This window comes from Chaetodon auriga, chromosome 24 (assembly GCF_051107435.1).
Source record: "Chaetodon auriga isolate fChaAug3 chromosome 24, fChaAug3.hap1, whole genome shotgun sequence".
In the NCBI taxonomy this organism is placed as follows: domain Eukaryota; kingdom Metazoa; phylum Chordata; class Actinopteri; order Chaetodontiformes; family Chaetodontidae; genus Chaetodon; species Chaetodon auriga.
Genome location: NC_135097.1, coordinates 4,575,047 through 4,592,917, shown reverse-complemented (window position 1 = coordinate 4,592,917; position 17,871 = coordinate 4,575,047). Strand labels below are relative to the sequence as shown.

The following is a 17,871-nucleotide window of genomic DNA, read 5'->3' as shown; positions in this document are numbered from 1 at the left end:
CTGAACGCTGAGTTCTTGGATTCCCTACCTTCTTCAGATCCAGAGCCTAATGACCCTCCTCCACTACAGGAACTTATGCACCAGGTAAAAAAAAAAAAAAAAAAAATCCCAGTTTTGTGGCTGTGATTTGTTGCTTTGATCTGAGCTGCTTTGAGCTGTTAGGAAAAATGATGTTAATTTTCAGGCCAATGATGTTTTCCCTCTCTTGATCAGCAGCCTTTTGAGGACCTCCTGCAGCAGTATTTACGTCCACCTCCTGCCAACTTGAGGAACCCTGGGTCGGAGGAAGGCTGGACTAAATGTTCCCCTCTCCTTCCTTCAGTCCTTCTTGAAGTACCACTACCAACAGATGCCACGACAACAAACGACCCTGTCAATGCTGTGTCTCCTCTTTACCATGGTTCCCTCTTCACAGACTCCGGTTTTAATTTGTTTCAGCAGCTGCTCATGAGTCTTACTTCTGATTTTGAGACAAGAGACAATGATGCATTGGTAGAGGAACATGCAGTCACATTTCCCACTGACGATGTGTCAGAAGAAGCCTCAACATCCCTCTCAAACCTTGCGGACACACAGTCAGCTCAAACGTCCCAGAAGCCTCAGGGAGGAACTCTACCTGGGGATCCTCCTGCCTCCGAGCCCCCCTCAACCTCCAGTGTTTCAGGGCCAGGCGAGGACCCTCATGCCATTGCCGTGAATGATCCCGGGACCATCTTCAGAGCTTGTCTGTTGACTGTCAGCCCACCAGCTCAGAGCGTCCTGCTTCCAACACCAGCTCAGATAAGGGAGCCTGAGGAACCCCACAGCCCCAACAACTTGAACCCAAAGTCCTCTTGTCTCAAGGACTACGCAGTTCCTGTGCCAGCTAATTTGCCTTTGGTAGCAGATTCCAATTTATCAGATGCTGCGCCTGAAAAACAGACAGAGACGCCAAAAGGACTGCAAGCCACTTCGTCTGGAGAGTGGGGTGAAACGGAGAGAAAATGTGGAGAAAATCTGGGAATAAGTGCTGGAACGACAACACGAAATCAAAAAGCTATGGGAGGAGGAGAAGAAGGGACTAGAAAGAGTTGTGAACGGAAGAAGCAGAACAAAGAGGATGAGGTCAAACTCAAGGGAACGACAAATGAAGGCCTGATCCGATGCAGTCAGAGGCTGATGGGTCAAACTGAGAGAGGTGACTTCATGAGGGAGGGAGCAGAGAAGAGGAAACCATGTGCCAAGAGCATCAAGAAGACAGGTGCATTCAACCAAGAGAGGGACAGGGTGATGGATGAAAAGCAGAAGAGACGGTCCTCCAGAGGACGCCAGTTATTTAAGAGAGATGAGAGTCATTTCAACGAGCGGAGCCAGGCAGCAAAAACAGCCAAAGAATTTTCAGCAGTCGGAGAGCTGGAAGATCAAATGCTCACAAAGGGGATGCAGAAAGTCAAGGTGGAGGGAAGACAACTGTGTGAGGCCAAGACCCCCGAGGTGAGCACTGAAGCCGGGGCAGAAAATGCTCTTTTCTCCAAAGTGACACAAGAGGAGAAAGAGTTGGGCGAGGGGAGGGTTAAAAGGAAAGAGGAGGAGATTCAAACGTCCAGGAGACACACTAGGAGCATGACTGAGGAAAGAGTGCAGCAGACTCCTCTTCCTGCCGCCAGAGCTAGAGGCAAAATCAAACACTCAGAGAGAAGAGAGATAAAATCCTCACCTAACAGAGAAATGCAGGATGACCACAAAGAGAGCGCAGTTGAACCACAGACTCTGCTGGTTTCAAGTCAAGTTTCCAACGAGCACAAGGCGTCTCTACCCGAACCTTCTCCGGGGGACAACTTAAGGTCACAGACTCAAAAGCCTGATGTGTCAAAAGGAACAGTGAAGAGGAGAGAGGTTCAAGAGGATCAGGCAGCAGAGGAAACGCATCACTCATCTAACCCCGAACCAAGTCCTGACCGGACAGCAGCTGTGAACGACGAAGAGGAAAGAATGAGCGAAGAGGCAGAACACTCAAACCTAACATCGAGTCCAATGAAAAGACACCGGCATGAAGGTGGAGAGACGAGGGTACACGAAACAGAACTGATGAGCTTAAGTCCAATGAAAAGGTGGAAGACAAGACTGAGGACAAACTCAGAGAGACACGAAGAGCAGATGTCAACATGGAACAAGAAAGATGAGGCACAGCACAGGGAGGACGCTTCAGGCTGCAAACCAAGTGACAGAGAGGTGAAGGATGAAAAGATCTCAGATCCATCAGCTGGACAGGAAACTTCAGGAGGTGGAAAAAGCAGCGCGATGGAAACCAGAGCGAGCTGTAAGGGAACCCACATCCCACATCTTCCTTCTACGAGACAAACACGGACTTCCAGAGGGTTACCCACAAAGTATAAAGACTTCATCTTGAGCAGAACAAACAGACTCAGACAGCGGCTCGATGAGGAGAAAGGGAAACTGCTCCGAGGTGGAAAGAAGAGGAATCACTAATGTGCACTTTGTCCTGTAGTTACATCTCTACCATGAAGAAGGTGCAGCCGCAAAGAGCGTGATGCACACGTCCAAGATACCGAAAGAAATGAAGTCCAGAAATGTGACAGTGGGAAGTAAAACACATCAAAACCTCCTTAAAAGAATTCACAGTTTAATTGATAGTTAAATATAAACAATATTCATACAAAAAAAATGTAAGAAGGGTTCATTTACATAAATGTTTTCATTTACAGAGTGTTTGGTTTCTTTCTGCACAGACCGCTGTCCCCTGGAACAAAACGTGAATATCATACAAAATGAGTGTCATTAAAAGGTAAACACGAACACAACTTCAAGACCTCCACACCTGGTCTTGGACCTGGTCTCAGACAAACCCACACACACACATACATACACACACTGTAGTCATTATTTAAGTCACTTGATGGCTTTCTTATGTTGGCATGGTCGACTGGTAAAAATAATCCATACATCCAAACACACACACACACACACACCCCCACACACACACACACAGGCACCAAACTTTAAAAAAATACAATCCTTTGTCGACGGTTATTCTGGTTCAGTTTACAACGTTCGGATGCAAAGTACAGAACCAACTTGACTGAACGACGTGTAAAAAAAACAAGAAAAGAAGAAGGAGAGTCTGGAAAAATAAAAATCTTCATTCTGACTTTTTGTTGTAACAGGGGGTCCCGTTGCTGTCGTGCATGTTTCCGTTGTTGTTCACAGCCTTCCCATTGGCCAGCCGAGAGCCCGCCTCCTCGGGCTGCAGGTACTCGTTCACCACTCTCTGATAGGTCGGGTGGCTCGTCAGCACTCGCAGCAGACATTCTGTGGAAAACAAAGCGGGTGAGACGAGGAGGTTCAGTCGAGTGTCACACAAGTTTCCGTCATTCTGGTGTCACAGAATTATGTTCAGGTGTTCTGTTCATCTCTTTGTGCTACACACTGATTTGTTACTGAAGAGACAGAAGTGTGAAACTGGCCATTTCAGGTTGTTTTGAAAATCTTTTGACAGATTGTGAGCAGCCTATAAAAAAAAAAAAAAAACAGTCCGTGTTTGAATAGCATGAGTCAACCTAAATAAACCTGAAACTTAAAGACTTCTCACTGTGAAGAGACAACAATTCAGCATCCTTAAATCAAACAAAACCCTCATGGAGGCTGGTGCATCACGTGTCCAGTAACAGATACCGGGTGACAGGTGGAAAGGTGACGTTTGTGCCTAAATACTCCAAAATAACTAAACGAGAGGTGTCTGAGCTGCGTGTTGTCCCATTAGCATTAAACTTAGCTTCCCTGCCAGACTCACCTTCAGTAAGCTGGCCTTGACTGGAGGCCTGAGCGTAAAGCTCAGCAGTGTTGTGTTGGGGAAAACCCAGCAGCGCCCCCATGAGGTCGGACAGCTCCTCTGCACTCAGGCTGCCTCTGCCCTCCCTGTCGAACAGCTGGAAAACAAAGACAGTGCGTTTGGAGAAGACAATGGAAAAACACTGGACTTTTTAAGACAACAGCAAACAGCAGAGCTCTGAGACCAAATGACTGACATGTTGGATTTGGTTTGAGAGGGTATCCTTAATCCCGAGTCAGGAAAAAAATAAACCAACAGGACTTACAGTAAAAGCTGTGTGAAGAAGCGACTTGAAGCTGACAAAGCCCGACAGAGCAGCGACGCTCACAAAGATCTGTCTGAGGTCCACAGATTCATCCTGGAAAAACAGGTGTGAGCAGAAAATGTCACATCAAACTGGTTTGCTAATCAACAAACCACTAAAAAAAAGTGTCCGCTCACAGCAGTTACACCAAAACCATGACACTCCAGAGGACGTTTAATACTTTACTTCAGCTGTTAGTTATCTACAAAACCACAGACGTGAACGCCAGTGAAAAATGTCTCCGTCAGTTAATCTAAGCAGACAAACACAGAAAAAACTGCTCCTACCTTGGAGTAGAAGCCACAGATAGTGACAGCTGTCCGTCCATCTGTCAGCCCGAGAACAGAGGCGAGCTCCTCCACGCTGGCCTTTGACCCCTGAGCTCCTGACTGACACCTGTCAATCATTCTGTCCAGCGCTGCTTCCACCTCATGAGGCCCCAGACTGAGAGAGAGATGAAGATGATGAGAAAAAGAAAAAAAAAAAAAAACGGAGACCAGGAGCCAAACAACAGACCTTTCCTTACCCGTTTCTGTCTAACAGTGAGAGTGTTTCCCTGGCAGGTGACTCCAGTGGAAGAGAGAGACCCCCCAGTTTATTGACAGGAACTCGGCCCTCCATCACATAATCTGTGGCTGGGACTCCGAGGGCCCTGAAGGACAGCAGACGAGTGCATCATGAGGGACATCAGACATCACAATATGTAGTCGAAGCGAGAGGTTTAAGCTCACAACCATCAAAACAAGGCCATGGTGTTTAGCTAAAAATACGGCAGTTGCGTTCAGAGTCAGGAGGTGGAGGGATGACACGGCTTTGTCCAAATCACAAGCTTTGCCGTAAGCAAAGTGATGCTGGTTCACTTGTAATGTGGGCCGACAAAAATAAGCCATGCACGTCAGTGAAGTGTACTAAATCATACTGCATGCACACTTAAACTTAAAAATGCACACTCCTCCTCAACTCCTCAGTGCACATTCAAACACAGACAGAGGCAGAATAAAATGTGGAAAACACACGTTATGAACATCTAGTGGCAGATGTGGGGAACTACAACAACATTGAAAAACTGGACTCAAGAACTCCCAATGTTTGTTTTATTTCCTCCAGATTGAGAGATTACACGTTGGGTTACCAGAGCACTGCTCGGCCAGCATGTTAGCAGCCACGAACGCGACGGATGAAAGGCCGACATCGCACAAAATAACGAGCAGAGAGGGTCGTCTTCACTGTCGATCCAGCAGCCAATAAAGTATTACTGACTGTGCCCGACGGTGTTAGAAATCATGAACTGCACATTGGGCTGACTTACTTGGCCATGAGCTTCTGGACGTTGTCTGCGTACAGGTTGGGGTCATTCCTCTCCTCCTGGGAGGGGCTGTAAACTGGCAGGAACTGCAGCACAATAACAGACATTTTTAGTCTCAGCAGCAGGCGAAGGTGGAGCAGGATGAAGTTTTAAACATCGGACTGGGATTTTAATATTCACACGTTTAATAAGTGACTAAGACAGAGGTCAAAAACGAGGTTTGGAGCGTGTGTTAAGTTACTCTTTAAAGACACGTTTGAACAAAATGTGCCACAAGTTGTGAGGTGGATGATCTGCTCAACCTCTGGTCTCACCTCAATAGTCATGTTGGTGTAGAGCTGTGAGGTTGTGTGCCACAGCGCCTCAACCCTAATGCACAAAGAGTCAACATCAGATTTCATGCAGAAAAATCAATACAGTCATTGTATTACTACAGTATATCACAATTTTCCACAATCCTGGCAAGCTACAGCTGGTCACGAAAAGCACAACGCAGTAAAGTGTAAAACTACCGGACTAAATGCACGAGAGCAAATCTGATACGGCTGCGTATAAACTGCATCATGACAGAGTGCATTCTCTGGAGAAACTGTTGAGAAAATGTTAAAAGTGTGAAAAAACCAGTGAGAAATGGTTGTATTTGGCTAATCCAGCACAGCGCTGCTCAAAAAGAATCGCTACCGCAAAATAAACGGTGCCACAGGATCTCTGAGGTGTTAAAATAATTTCCCAGGCTCACTCAGCTTCCTGCCTTTGTGGGATTCCAGTGCGGAAATGAAATGAAACCAACACTCTCACAGTAACCTGATGGTTAGACTGGAGACGGCAGGTGGAGGAACTCACCAGGTCGTTCCTTTGTATGTCCAGCGAACAGTATCCTGAGGAAGAGTCATAAAAAGGCTGATCAAACAGTGGACAACACGACGGGCTGGAGCATCCATGGTAGAAGAGAGGGTGGAGAGTTTATATGGCATGTGTATTCTAGACATTTTCCTCTACTACACACCCTAACAGCAACCAATATGCAAACACACCAGCCTGGACAAACATTACAGCATGTTTATGAGCACAGCCACAGCCTGATAAAATGTGTGCAGTGCTGTGCACACTGATCTGTGGACAGATACAAATGAGCAAAACAGGCTGCAGCAACAGAACAAAGCGTCTCTCTCAGGTGTGCATCTCTGAGCATCCTGCATGCAGGCTGCTCAGCTTCGACAGAGGACAGCTGTTCTAATGACGGCTTCCTAAACGTCTTCTAACTCATATCTGCATGGACGAAACCTCTGACCTTTAACCCTTTGCTTTAACACACACACAGAGTTAAAGGGCTGAGTCTCTGCTTCCTTAAACCCCTCAACCTGTGCAGCTTTGAGCTGTGAGAAGCAAACTCAGCCATCTTTAAAACAAGGGTGGACATGCATGAATGATGCAGCGGTTCACCTCCAAACTCATATTCAGTGCATGTTTCATATACAATGAGATGTTTTCTGTTCCTTAAGTTGTGGAAGTTTGCAGCTTTATAAGCTTTTATGAGCTCTGTGTGAATCACTGATTAAATAACTGCCAGAAAGGATTTACTCTAATGTTAAATAAATGTTTGCTTACAACCACGAATCAACTTCAAAAAGGGACCTTGCGAGAGCCCAATTCTTCCTCTTTAAACAGCACAAATGGCAGCAGCAAGTTATCAAATCCGTGGTGTTCACAAGCAGATCAACCTGACTTCACTCACCAGTTTGTTGGGGTAACGCAACAGAACAGGTTGGACTGGGACTCCGGCGAGGAAGGCACCTGATGACAGGATGTAAAAAAAAAAAAAAAAAAAGACAGAGCGGAGGGACCGAAATGAGAAGGGGCAACATTGTAGAGGACAAAGTTAAAGCTAGAGTTGGTCACGTTGGAGAAACCAGTGAACGTAAGCTGGATTTTTATAGCACACGACCAGAACACCCCATCCCCTCCCTTCATGCCACTCATTCATTCATTAGTACAAACAATGAGCTGGCGTGTGCGCCGTCGTTCTTCAAGAAAAACCAGACGGGACTCGCTGCCTGCTGCTCACCGGGTTTGAATTTGATGAGAGCGCTGCCATTGGTCGTGGTTCCCTCAGGAAACATCAGCATCTAGTCAAGAATGAAAAATGCGACACAGGAGTTAAGACACCGTGCACGTGCAGCAGGTGAATTAAGAGGTTTCCCAGCAGCCCGAATCAAAGACGCCGCCTGCTACTGACAATGACCTTCAGGCCAGTCTGGCTTCTTATGCATCGAGGGACTGGTTTCAATTATGCCCAAAATTTCTTCTGTTCGCACTCAGTGAAATGTGCATCAGGCCTGATCTGAGGTTACTTTTGCAGTTTCCAGACTGTAATTAAGGATGCGATGAGGAATGTGTTCTCTGGAGGCAGCAGAGAGTGTTGTTCCCATCCCAAACACTTCATCTAATCTTCATCATCTGTTTGCTTACGCTGAAGGAAAGATCCAGGAGGCCATCATGAGCAGAGACTCAGCTCTCTCTGTGAGGCTCACCGTGTTCTTTTCCTAATTGTCTCCAAGTGAGATTGCATCATATAGTAGTAATTGTCAGTCTGGTAAACAAGATGTAGCCAAGATGCTAGCAGATCATTTCTTTTAAATACCCAAAAAGGTGCAGTGGAGCTCACCTGAGGCCAGTAGCCATCTGAGGTCAGCCTCTCTGTGACCTGGGCGACAGCCTTCCTCCTCGACTCCGGGTCCTTTCTGCTCACGAGCACGGATTGGTTGAACTCGAGCAGAGCTGAAACACACACAGAAACGAAACGGTCACACAAGAAGAAAAATCAGAACCAGAACCGAGGGAGGAGTCCAGAGCGAGACAGCCAAGAGAGCGAGACAGGAAGTGCCAAAGCAGGCAGAGCAGATTAGAAGCCAAACGAGTGACTCATTTGTTTATCTTTGGACTTCCTTAAATACTTTTATTTTCCTTGACCGGTCTATGCCAGATATTACTCCTGGCTGCTTGCATAATAGGTGGCCGGCACACTGCACTCTGCCCTTCCAGCTAAGCACGGAACGACGATTTTTCCAGCTGGCATTAAAAACAAATTTGGTGAACCATTAAATCACGCAGGCATGCTGAAAGTTGTCATGTTCGATGTGACTAAGTGATAAAATCCTGTCTGATTGGAGCTACGTTTTTCAGGCTCTGTGAATACTCCATTTCCTCGTATTTCTCACTTTACACTTTCCTCCGCCTGCCTTCTATCATGTCTGCCCAAACTGATTTTCCATTTCTCTTTTTCCACGGTTACCCTTCCAGACTTTCACTCTCCCGTCTCCTCTGTGCAGTTTTGATGCTTTTAAGTGGACTGAACTTCTAAATAAACACCATCAAAACTTACAGGGCCACTTAATTTGCATTTACATGCATGTCTGTCCACACTCTTGATATACGCAGTGAAGATTATGCAGGAATTTGATTAAAAGTCAGAGTGTTTTTTAAGTGTATATTAAGTTATTGACAAGTGTGATTCCAGTCCTTTTGGATGTAAAATGTCGTCACTGAAAACGTGATTTGACCACCAGTTCGTCCTCGAGCGAATACATTAAAACATCTGATCACCATTTTTGCTGATTAACTTTCCGTCATCTGCAGTTTAAGAAGCTGTAAACAGCCAAAGAAGAGTCCTCAGCGTGTGTCTGACGATCCAAATCACAGCCCCTCACCTCCTATGACCGGCAGGCTGGTGTTCTCCGACCGCGACACCACTGTTGCCAGCTGGGCCGGGCACAGAACCAGCATGTCCAGAAAGCCGCTGTGAGGCGCCACCACCAGCACCGGCGCCTCCTTCAGGTTTGCCCTGCGACCTTTGACCTCCACCCACAGGAAGCCCAGGGAGACGAAGACGGCTCGGCTCAGGAGCAAGATGATCGGGTGGAAGAACCAGCGCCGCCAGCCCTCGACGGGCCGAGAGCGTTCCTCTTCGGACAGGCCGGCCAATCGCAGCCGGGCAATAGGCCAGATGATGAGGAAGAAGAGAGTCGCCAGGGTGATGCGGAGAGGGAAGAGGATGCTGCCCAGGATGATGCCCTGCGGATCAGAAGAGGAACATTTAAATCAGCATTCAAGTCTGCAGGGGCAAAGACGCTGTCCAATCACATGGCTCATACTGAACTTTCTAATTATCTTCTGTGGCTTTAACACTGTGTACAAACTAAAGCGTCTGATGTATATTCAGTTTGCCTGTACATCCATGTCAAAAACAAAACAGTCGTAGGACACCTGGCTGCAGTCTGATGAGGTGTAGAACAGCGGAGCACAGTTCACCGCCTTCATTCACCATCAGTCCGGGCGGTTTCAAACACTCTTATCAACACGATGACACAAATTTCTGCCGTGCTGCCAACCACCACTGATGTCACACAGTTACAAAACTCTGCGGTATGCGGTTATCATCTGTCATGCCTGTCTATGACAAATATTTACGACTCGTCTGTTTTGCTTAGCACCAAAGTCAGATGGAGGACTGTCAGAGACACTTTGTTCTCTTACGGGACACCTCCGGAGGGGTGAAGGCTCATACGAGAAGCATGGAACACATGAAGAAGAAGAAAGTGGCAGAAGGGAACTTGAGGGTAAAGACAAAACTTTATAAACACAGCATTATTTCCTCACAGGCTCCCGGCCAGGCTAATTAGTACCTGATTAGTTTCAGGTGGCAGCTTTTGGCGGCTTAATGAAGCCCTTCAAATCATCTAACACAGCTTGTTTGGCTCCCGTCGCTATCAAATCAAAGCTTTTGTGAATTACTGCCAGCTGTCTTGGCCCCTCTGGCCCGTTTGAACCGTGAAATCAAACATGGAGACGTTAATGTTGGACGTTACCCTGATCCTCTGCGCCCTGGTCAGCTTCACCTCGTGAACGAACGGATGTGGATACTCGCGCGACGCTGACGGACGGTCGTAGCTCTCCATGGCGACGGGGCAAACCTGACTAACGACTAAAAAATATATATATTTTAAAAATTAATTTGCACTCCCTTATCGGTTACAGAGAGAAAAAAGTTTTTTAAAAAAGTGAAGTTCGTGTGTGTTGACAGCTCCACACTTTTTTCCTTTTTTTTTTCTTTTCTTTTTTTGAAAAACCGTTTAAGTGTCTCGCGCAGTCCGATTTAAAAATTGTACGTTCGCTAAAACAGCTCCTTCCGGTCACAACACACGACGATAACAAGCTAAAAAAAAAAAAAAAAAAAAACGACCTTACATGGCCTCTTGCCTCCACATCACGAAACACACACGCTGTGAGAAACTGTCCATCCTTTCTTTCTTGTACACTGTCCTCACCTGTCCCGCCCCTTCACGGTCTCACAGGCCGGCCCACAGCGATTCAGGGGTGGGTCAGGCAGGCGAGTCAAACCGGTCCCTGAAACTAAGGCTGCTCAGACTCATTGCTCACAACAAGAAGCTAAGTAAGCTACGTATGGATACCCAATTGATTTTGAAGCCCACCCCATTAAACGTCAAATGACAAAGAAGACAAATAAACCCACGTTAAGTCAAAAATCAAAGATACCAAGTGAAAGTTATGACAATTAGCCTGTACTTGCTACCTGTGGCCACATCTGATATATCAGACTAGTTACTTTGTCAAAATTAAATTAAATCTATGCTATAATTACCAGTGATACAAGCAGTATTCACACCTTTTATTTAAATAAAAGCAATAACACTTTACAAGAAAAAGCCCTGCATTTAAAATACATACGTATGAAATTACTGGATTGTAATAATAATGATGTGTTAGCATCACCACAATATATCATAATGTATTAGTAAATTTATATTTAGTATTAACAATCTGAATCTGCAAAGTAAGTTATCAAATAAATATAGTGGTGTAAAAAGTACATTAACTGCCTTTAAAAGCAGAAAAGGAGCATAAAGTTTGTCACAACCTTTTTCATGATTATGATCATTTTGGCCTTAATATTTTGACCTTGAGTATCTCTTCTTCTTTTTTTTTTCTTTTTCCTGAATCTACATCCTTCTACATGTATTATACACTGAAATACTAAAATACAGACTAACTTCCTAAATGGATTATTTATCAGGAAAATAACAAGTCATAAATAGCACCTGAATGTAGTCATCACTTAGCTTCTCTTGAAGTTGAAGCCTGTAAAGTTTTTTTTTAAAAGCAACAAAATGCAGTATTTTCATATAGTCAAATTTCTGTTTTATTAATGTGCCATCAGCTGACATAAACCTTTATAACACGGATTCTATCTATATATGAGAACCATTCATATTTACCAAGACCTGCACAGTGCAAGAGCTGTGTTTCATCATATTATAGATGGTGTCTATGGGGAAATTTTTGGGTGTCACTCTTTGGAGAGTCGAGCTGGCATAAGAGAGGAAAACAAAGGGAAGAAGTGCCAGTGTTATTGCTGCACACCCTGCATACATTGCACATACAGAATAGAGAGATATAGGTTGGATACCTACATATTCTTGTAACTTGGGTGGAGTAATAAAGCAATCAGGTGTTGGACATGCAAAATCTATCCAAATGAAATTCAGACTGCATGAACGTTCACCCTGTCACACACCTATTCATCCATGACTGGAACAAAAACCGTTTAAGCTCTCTGCTACTCGCCTCTCAAGTTTTCCCTCTGCCCTACCTCACTGCTTTTGTTCTCCAGGGTGTTGCTGCTGATACCAAGACCAAACACACACCCACAACAAAGAACATGGGATTTGTTTGTATGGAAACCCAGTATGGAAGCCCAGAGGTGCCATGCTTTTTCATAACTTTTTTAATTTTTTATTTCCAAGTCATGTCTTTGCCAATGATTTTATGTTCTCAAGAAACACGTCACAACTTTGTAGTGCTCCCACAATAATTTTACAGTTATGCTGAAATCAGAAGATAAACTATGGATAGAAATACAAAATGTATTCTGTGAACTTCTGGCTAGAAATGTCTAATTTTGGATACTCCAGCAAACTATATACCTGAAAAACATAACACTGGTGCAACATTACCCATAAAATGACTGTACAGCAAAATCAGTGAATGGTGGAAATGTCCCAGTCAGCCATGACTCATGGTATGTTTTGTCATGTTGCACAATCAGACATGAAAATGCTTTATCATGTTGTTATCTTGCGACATCAAACCTGGTTTTCTTGTGAATATAATCTTGAGCAAACAAATTCATGAGTTCAACACGACTGTTCCATCAGTGTTGCTGAGGACTCGCTGAGGATGCATGTTGGCTTAGCCAGATTACTGCCAACGTTACTGTGAGTTCACAACAGATGAACAGACCAGAATGTACTTTTACGTGCTGTATTTTCCTAAGTTGTTTGGTTTGCACTTCTCCACACCCAGTTTGAATGAAAACAAGCTCCTGTGTCAATTAATACAGCACATACAACAACAGACCAGCTGAGTTTCTTAATTTGACCTCACCATGCATGTCTTACGCAACAGCAGCTTCCTAGAATAATAAATAGATTAAAGACCTCTGCCACACTTTTTTCATTCAACGTATTTATTGACATAGTTAAAGGATAATCAGGATTTATTTTATAGAACATTTTCATAGAGCAAATCAGTATAAATTAAACAGACCTATAAATTAAACAGGTTAGTAAATGTTGCTGGCTAGCGTGCTGAACTCGTGTTGACAGAATGAAGTTTTTCACTACAAACTGAGAAACAAAGAAATAAAGAATGGAAAAAAAAGGAAAACTCTACTGTTATACAACCTATCAAAATGAAAACATTTTATTGACTGTTACCTCCATTTTTAGGAGTTATAGATCGGGAAAGTTCTGCTTTGATGAAGTTTGCCCCCCAAGACTTGGGTATAACTCTGTAAGCTGTAAAATAACCTCAAATTGTGTTGAAAATTTCAACTGGAAAGAAAAATACAGTAGTCCAACAGTAGTCAACACGATGATCTGCTGGCCTTTAAATCTTTATTAACAGAATCAAAAAAAATATGAACGAGGAACAACAAAGACATGAAGCAGATCAGCAGGCTGAAGTCACGTTAGATTGTTTCTGTCAACAAAGGCAAACAAATGTGTGTGTGTGTGTGTGGCGGACGAGGCACGGGTCGAAAGCCGCTCCGCACATCCTGCTGCTGATCGAACGACGTCTCGCCTGTTGTGACTGCCCCTGCGGAGGTCGAATGTGTTGTGGACGAGCGCTGCACAGCTTCGAGCGGGTCGGCGGGCTGCGCGGCGCAGGTGGAGAATGAACAGTATATAACCTCTGTAAATATCTGAATCTGGTATGTGCACGCTCCACCCCTCTTCACAACACCATCCCTCCACCCAGGATCTCCATCCTCTGTTGGGAAGAAACAAAATGCTTCGGTTAGGTCTGTTTGTTCGTTGCTACAAAGTGGCTTAAATGACATGAAATGAGTCGACCAGCAGAATATTTACATGATGGAAAGAAGTTTCTTCATAAGAATACAGCAGGATAAACAAAGAAATCACATAGACAGACAGGATTTGTTTAATACGAATCCTGTTTTGTCCCCTCTGACGAAGCATCACTTGACAACACACACTGTTAACTGTCATGCGTGTAGGTGGTGTGTACATAGTTACAGTATGTGCATATACATGTGGATGAATTTCATGTAAATGTGCTGCTGTGGTGTAAAATGTACATATTTATGCATTTGTGTGAGGCTCTGTAAAGACTGTGGCACAAATTTCATTAGAATTTCATTAGAAAAAGGACAATAACTTATCTATCTTTATATATGTGTATTGAGATATGATTGGTTTTTATGAATCATAAGATAAGACAGGACTTTATTGATCCCACACTGGGGAAATTTAGTAAAGGTGATGTCAGAAGTGGGATTCGAACCCACGCCTCCAGGGGAGACTGCGACCTGAACGCAGTGCCTTCCCTGTTAGCTTCCTCAAAGAGGATGCTCGTCTTCCTGCGGTCCACACGCGCTGTCAAATTGGTGACACTGTTTCCCTCAGTTGCAGCATCTTTATCCAACAAAACTTTAGTCTTTAGGGAACACCAGCAGATGTGCTCTTTCAAACAGCAAATGCAGCATATATCTAAAGATTGTGGTTATCTCTAAGGCTGTCATCTGGTGGCTAAACTGATCATGAGATGAGACGTGTGAAGATTTGAGTTGAGTCTCCACCTCTGCTAAACAGCAGCTGGAAATACTGGATTGCATATTATTAACGTGCCACAGTCGACATATATAAAGGGCTGTCAGTCAGGAGAGCTGCTGCAGGTTTCTGTTTTACTGTTTTACGATGAAACTCGCCCGCCTTTCTCCCAAATCTACCTGACGAGGTCATCTGACAAACATGCACTAGATTATTGCTATAAATCACTTACCACCATTACAGTGTTTCTGTAGACTGAACACATTTATAGGTGTAATGACAACATGGGCTGATTCTGCCCTCTACTGGTCTAAACATGAGCGAACAGCACATGTAAGGATTTAAGAGGATCAGAGACCAGAGATGAGTCAAAACCCCAGAAATTGAAAAGTTTGATTTGGTTAAAGGTTTGGATCAACTTTAAAGAACCATTTAAGTTGATTTTAGGGTCCAGCACTAAGATGAGAACTCATGAAGGACACCAGAAATATCATTTTTTCTACATTTACCTGAGGCGGCTCTATGAAAGCCAGCCAATCAGATGAGTGTGTCGGGAGCAGTCCCATCGACTGGCACTTGTAGATGGCCAGTGCCGAGCCCAGGAGGTTCCCGATCAGGTAGACGAGGCCCTGAAGCCACTGCTGACTGGAGCTCTCCAACAGCTTGAAGGCTGAGACACAAGAGAACGAAGGAGTGAACGAAAGGCTGGAAATGACCTCGATGTGAGCGGACCGTAAAACTGATCCCATAACAGCCAGGACACAAAACACGCCGTGTGACTGCTGGATACTCACTGGCAGACATGGACATGAGCGCCTGTATGGGCCTCCAGGCCATCATGCACACCATCATGATGGGGAAGATGGAGATGGTGTTGCCCGACATGTACATGATGAACAGGTTCATGGGGATCTGCTTCAGGGGCCCGAGAGCCACGTCCCAGCAGCGCTGCACATCGAGGGAAGAAGAGACAGAGGGACAAACTCTGCATGAGCAGATATGTCTTTGGAAAAGCTGTCAAAGAAGAGAATATATCCAAAGAAGAGAAGTGAAGGAGGAAAGGAGCTCCTCCCTGCTTACCTTCTCCACCAGGTTCTTGTCCGTCTCCTGGATGCTGGTGTCAGGGACGGGTTTCTCAGAGTAGCCAATGGGGTAGACGACGTCTCCCTGACCGCCCTGACGGTCACCACGACTCCTGCAGCACAGAGGCGACACAGAGTTCAGCGTTTACCCCAGACGACCGACCGTGACGCCGTCAAACGATTCGTGCTGTTTCACTGTCGGCGACGGACGAGCGTTAAAGCCCGGACAGCCATCAACGTTTTCTGTTTACCTGGTGCTGCCCAAGCTCAGCTCCAGAGCCCACTTCATCCTCCGGGCCCCGCTGCCTCCTCTCGTCGACAGAGCTCCTCCTCCTCCTCCTCCTCCCCCTCCTCCCCCTTGTCTCCCTGGAGACGCCATGGCAACTGGCTGCTCTACTGGACCTCAGAGGCAGAAATCACCTACAGGGATAAAAAAACAACACAAATCAGGCAGGTAGAGTCTTTCCTTCTTGTTCAGCTCTCTACCAGCGTCCTCTGGTCTTCGTGTCGATGAACAGTCAATAAACCATCAACATATGACGCATACGGTGTCTCAGAAGAACCAAAATAAAACCTGACAGCTTCAAAACCAGGTTAACGGTCAAAAAAGGAGCACAATCTTTATGTTTTTACCTTTTATGTAATCTTAAGGCAGGTTTTTTATACCCTGATGCTGACAGAAACAACAGTCCAGCATTAATTATGGCTGAATTGACAAATACACTTAAATCTTTCAGGATTAGTATTGAGGAAATGCTTCAGTCCTTGCACCTGACTTCATCCATGACAAGGTCGAATCAGCGCATGCCTTCCAAAACCATGAGTAGATAAAGTAGAGACGGTGCAGTTTCCCCTTTTTAACGCCATCTGTAACGTTAACGGTTAGTGTGAATCTCGCCCAGTTAAACGCCATAAAAAGCCGGAGCGAGGCGGTTTTTAGCAGATGTTACTGACTGCTAACAAAGTCGCTTTGATTGCAGCAACGAGGAACACCGAACAGGCTCTCTCGTGCGAGTTTAACAGCGGCACCAGCACCAAAGTTCACACAGAAAAGCAGAAAATGAGCACGAGCCGACACGAAGCCAAGCGGGCGCTGTTAGCATCACTTGACGTCGCTGCCGTTCAGCGGCTCAAACGGAACGTTTCATCTAAACACGCCGTCAGAAACATTCAGCTGACCTCACAGAAACATCCAAACGACGGCTGCCTGCTTTCCTTTTTGATAGTTTTTCTGTCGAAATGCGAGGAAATCAAGTCGTTGTGCCGAGGTCGGTAACTACTCGACCCCTCGTCGCTCCCAGTTTTCCGGGGCCCGCAATGATGACGCAGTTACGCTGCCGATGCGGATATTGCGTCACGGCCAGCGCTTGAGGAGAAACACGTCACTTCCCCTAAGAAAAATAATTGTATTTATTTATCTATTTATTTATTTGGCATGCTGTCCTCCATAAACATTTTAGCGAGAAATTCTGAGTCCACCTACAGAATATTATTTATTTTTATTTAGATTTCTTAAAAAAAAACTGTTTGGATTTACTGAACATGACAGATTTGTTATACTGACCAAATTTCATATTCATAAATAAAAATCTATAAGCAGGAAGACAAACTTTTCTTTAAAACTAATGACAACCAAGTTGGTTTTACTTGTACTCACTGCTATTTGGTGAATGTTTGAATATTATTTCAAAGCCTTTATTATTTATTCATATATTTGATGCAATGCTTGGATTTATGATAACGTGGCTTGTATCTAGCTACTGAATGATATCTGGACACCTTTCAATAAAGAAAAGAAAAACACAAATATAAACAAAGTGGGAGTATCAAAAGATTTATTAGCTGGGACATTGTCCCCAGTGTGTGCAGCTGCATCATATTAAACAACCCGTAAGCAGTACAATAGTTTAAACATCTGTGTGCAGTCTTCACAGTCAGTTTAAGGCAATGACTCTATCTGTACACATACTGACGTGTAAATGAAGCAGTGCAAAATGAATGGTAAAGTGTACATGTGTTATATGTTACAGGCACAGTGGTTTTGTACAGTGTGAGCATTACTATCATTAGCTCAGGTAAACTCAGGTGTGAAGACAAGTGCTGTCATTCATCAGACTAGTTTACCACCAAGTTCATGAGTGTACAAAGAACTTCAGGCTGTTTGTTCATTGGGTACATTAGACATCATGGGTCACACCGCT

The 17,871-nt window shown here is 44.7% G+C and overlaps 2 protein-coding genes across 2 annotated transcripts; both read right to left on the bottom strand.

Moving 5' to 3' along the window:
* Nucleotides 1-2,609: 2,609 nt before the first annotated feature.
* On the bottom strand, nt 2,610-10,447 carry lpcat4 (lysophosphatidylcholine acyltransferase 4). Its single transcript, XM_076724589.1, has 13 exons — nt 10,305-10,447; nt 9,147-9,510; nt 8,105-8,217; nt 7,505-7,565; nt 7,175-7,233; nt 6,283-6,317; nt 5,754-5,808; nt 5,443-5,525; nt 4,660-4,785; nt 4,421-4,577; nt 4,095-4,187; nt 3,791-3,926; nt 2,610-3,309 (listed from the first exon to the last, which is right to left on the bottom strand). The coding sequence occupies exons 1-13, from the start codon at nt 10,392-10,394 to the stop codon at nt 3,140-3,142; spliced, it is 1,542 nt and encodes a 513-aa protein (XP_076580704.1). The 5' UTR covers nt 10,395-10,447; the 3' UTR covers nt 2,610-3,139.
* A 2,788-nt stretch (nt 10,448-13,235) lies between these two features.
* On the bottom strand, nt 13,236-16,995 carry emc4 (ER membrane protein complex subunit 4). Its single transcript, XM_076724596.1, has 6 exons — nt 16,850-16,995; nt 15,922-16,090; nt 15,669-15,783; nt 15,383-15,536; nt 15,098-15,258; nt 13,236-13,788 (listed from the first exon to the last, which is right to left on the bottom strand). The coding sequence occupies exons 2-6, from the start codon at nt 16,047-16,049 to the stop codon at nt 13,753-13,755; spliced, it is 594 nt and encodes a 197-aa protein (XP_076580711.1). The 5' UTR covers nt 16,050-16,090; nt 16,850-16,995; the 3' UTR covers nt 13,236-13,752.
* Nucleotides 16,996-17,871: the final 876 nt, after the last annotated feature.